The 2,860-nt window shown below is 48.3% G+C and overlaps 1 protein-coding gene across 1 annotated transcript; it reads left to right on the plus strand.

The window, feature by feature from the left end:
* The first annotated feature begins 1,209 nt into the window (after positions 1-1,209).
* LOC134944338 (E3 ubiquitin/ISG15 ligase TRIM25-like) lies at positions 1,210-2,565 on the plus strand. Its single transcript, XM_063932920.1, has one exon. It carries the CDS (start codon positions 1,210-1,212, stop codon positions 2,563-2,565), a length of 1,356 nt encoding a protein of 451 aa, XP_063788990.1.
* The last annotated feature ends 295 nt before the right edge of the window (positions 2,566-2,860 follow it).

The raw sequence follows: 2,860 nt of genomic DNA on the forward strand, positions 1-2,860 counted from the left end.
CACCCAGCATTGCAATTACAATCTAATTGTGATTGCATCGCTGACCTGGGTGTTGTGGATACACCCCTGCATACGTAGCATGGCTGTGTGTGCAGCTGCACTTTCGCCATTTTCTTCATTGGAGCAGCTGAGTGTGATGTCACACAGCTGCCCTGAATATGGTTCGGCCACATCTGCATTGGCAGGACCACTCCCTCGCAATGGTCCATCCCCGCCTACCCCACGGCCACCGAGGTCAATCATATTGAGGTTGCATCCTGGTAGAATCTGACCGCAATGCATAGCGCATGCATAGATCTCTGAAAACCATTTGCGATTTTCTGAGATCTGCGATCCAAGCTGAATGAGGGCCAAAATCATCAGCTGATAAGATAGGAAGGCTTAGGGTTATGTTGCGGGGGGGGTTGGGATAAAGCTGCGGGGAGGTGGCAGTTAGGGTTAGGCTGCAAGAGGGGATGGTTAAGGTTAGTCTGTGGAGGAGACAGCTGGGGTTAGGGTGAGGGAGGAGTTAGTTGGCAGTAGGTTAAAATACTTTACTGGAAACCATCTGCATTTTCATCATGAGGATTCCAACCACCGGGATTTCACACCCATGCATTAGTTAATGGCCTCCAGAACCCGACAGTCATTGAACAGAAGTCACCAGTATGTAAAGTGTTTTGTGTAGCGGCCCTGAGGATGCTCTCTGCATTTTGTAGAGATTGGGTCACTTACTTGTATCGAATTTCCCTCCACCGCCACCATTGTCACACCACCACCATCGCCACCAGAGCCACCATCAGCACCAAAGCCACCTCCACCATCATACCCCCTCTACCAACACCACCTCCTCCAGCTCTTCACTGCCTGACCCCAATTTTCTAAAAAAAATTGAATTGAATATTATTTTGGACACTGGCATAACTTATTATTCACACTAGAATCACAGCTATAAATTCTTTGTACATGCGTATACAAGGCTGCTAGCATTTAGTTATAGAATCTGAACTTTGATCTTCATGTCACTCAGCAGATAAGAAATCTATAACCATAAAATTCAGCTGCCAGAACATTCATTTTACTGTATGCTTTTTGAAAGGACACAGCAGCAGGAATTACCAGACGTTCTGCAACTGATCCCCTGACAGTGACAGCCTGGTGTAAGACTAAGGACACACCAGGAGCTCTGCAAACTTCTCCAGCTTTGAATTCCCCACCTTGAAAAGCAAGATGGAACAACCTGACCCTGCCAAGCGAGAGACCGAGATCCCATGCAGTTACTGCGTTCAGTCGAAGGTCCCTGCCACTAAAACATGCCTACACTGCGAAGCCTCTATGTGCGAAGAACATCTGAAGGCACACAGTAAGTCCACGGAGCATGTTTTGGTGGAACCCACCACTTCCATCAAGGATATGAAATGCTCTATCCATGACAAGCTGATTGAGTTCTGCTGCTCCGAGGATGGGGCCTGCATCTGCGTGTCATGCTGCATCGTAGGAGAACATCGAGGCCATAAGGTAGACCCACTGAAGGATGCCTTTGAGAAGAGAATGGCAAGCCTGCAAGATGTCATAGATAAGCTGACCGCAGAAAGTCAGGAGAATGAGAAAAAACTTGAGAGGCTGCAAACAAAACAGCAAGAGGTGCATCAAGCTGTGGCCGGGGTCACCGAAAGAGTGGCTGCACTTTTTAGGGATATGACTGAACAGCTGAATGTTCTTCAGACAAGTGCCACGAGCGAAGTCTCCAGACAGGAACAACAGGCTCTGTTCCGTGTCAATGGATTGATCCAGCAACTGGAAAAGAAGAAGGTTGAGCTCTCCAAAAAAATAAGCAGCATCCAGGGACTGCGCAACGTGACGGACCCATTAACTGTGCTGAGGGGAACTTCCACAGAAGAGAGAGGCCGCAGGGACTCCAGAAAGATCAGTGACGGTGACAGTAGCGTGCATGTGGATGGGAGTGTGGACGAGGGTTCCGTGTCCCTCATCTTACACATGGGCCTTTTAAGCTTTGCTGAGAGCCTGCTCGACCTGATGGCGATACGTCAGTTTTCTGATGTGAAGAAGACAGACCTGAGGCTGGATGTGAACACAGCGCACGGCAAGATCGTCATATCCAGTGATCTGAAATCTGCGTCTCACTCCGCCACGTCTCAGAAGTATCCGGAGACTCCGGAGAGGTTTAAATCCTGCCAGGTACTAAGCACAAACCTTTTAAGCTCTGGGCAACACTACTGGGAAGTGGACGTGAGTGGCGCTAAGAAGTGGATCGTGGGAGTGGCTTACAGGAGCATTGAGAGAAAGATTGCTGGAAACGAGTCGTTTATCGGGTACAACAGCAAGTCGTGGACACTGTTTTTCCAAAAATTCCTCGGGACATCTCACAACAATGTACAGTACACTGTGGCCTGCAGCAGCCCAATCCAGGCTGTGGGAGTACACCTGAACTACGACGCCGGGTATCTGTCCTTCTACCAACTGAGTCCAACTAGACACCTATACACCTTCACCGCCACCTTCACCGAGCCCCTTCATGCCGCCTTCTACATTTTTGAAAGCAGCTGCATCAAGTTGAAGAGCTAGACCGAGTACCTGTGAGCATGATAGGCCTGGGAGATGCTGCCGCTCTTTGGTGTGACTCTAAGGGGTATATATACTAAGGTGCGGCTTTTTAGAAGTGGAGATGTTGCCCATAGCAACCAATCAGATTTTACTTATTTATCTAGCGCCTTCTAGAAGATAATAGCTAGAATCTAATTGGTTGCTATGGGCAATAGCTACACTTCTAAAAGCCATTACAACTTCCAGATAGAGCTTAACAAGTGTCTCACTGTATGCTATTACAGTAAGTCACATTATTCATGTATTGGGCTTGTGC

This window comes from Pseudophryne corroboree, chromosome 7 (assembly GCF_028390025.1).
Source record: "Pseudophryne corroboree isolate aPseCor3 chromosome 7, aPseCor3.hap2, whole genome shotgun sequence".
Taxonomy (NCBI): domain Eukaryota; kingdom Metazoa; phylum Chordata; class Amphibia; order Anura; family Myobatrachidae; genus Pseudophryne; species Pseudophryne corroboree.

Coding starts and splice junctions, on each gene's coding strand:
- LOC134944338 (XM_063932920.1), top strand. CDS start 1,210: ATGGAACAACCTGACCCTGCCAAGCGAGAGACCGAGATCCCATGCAGT.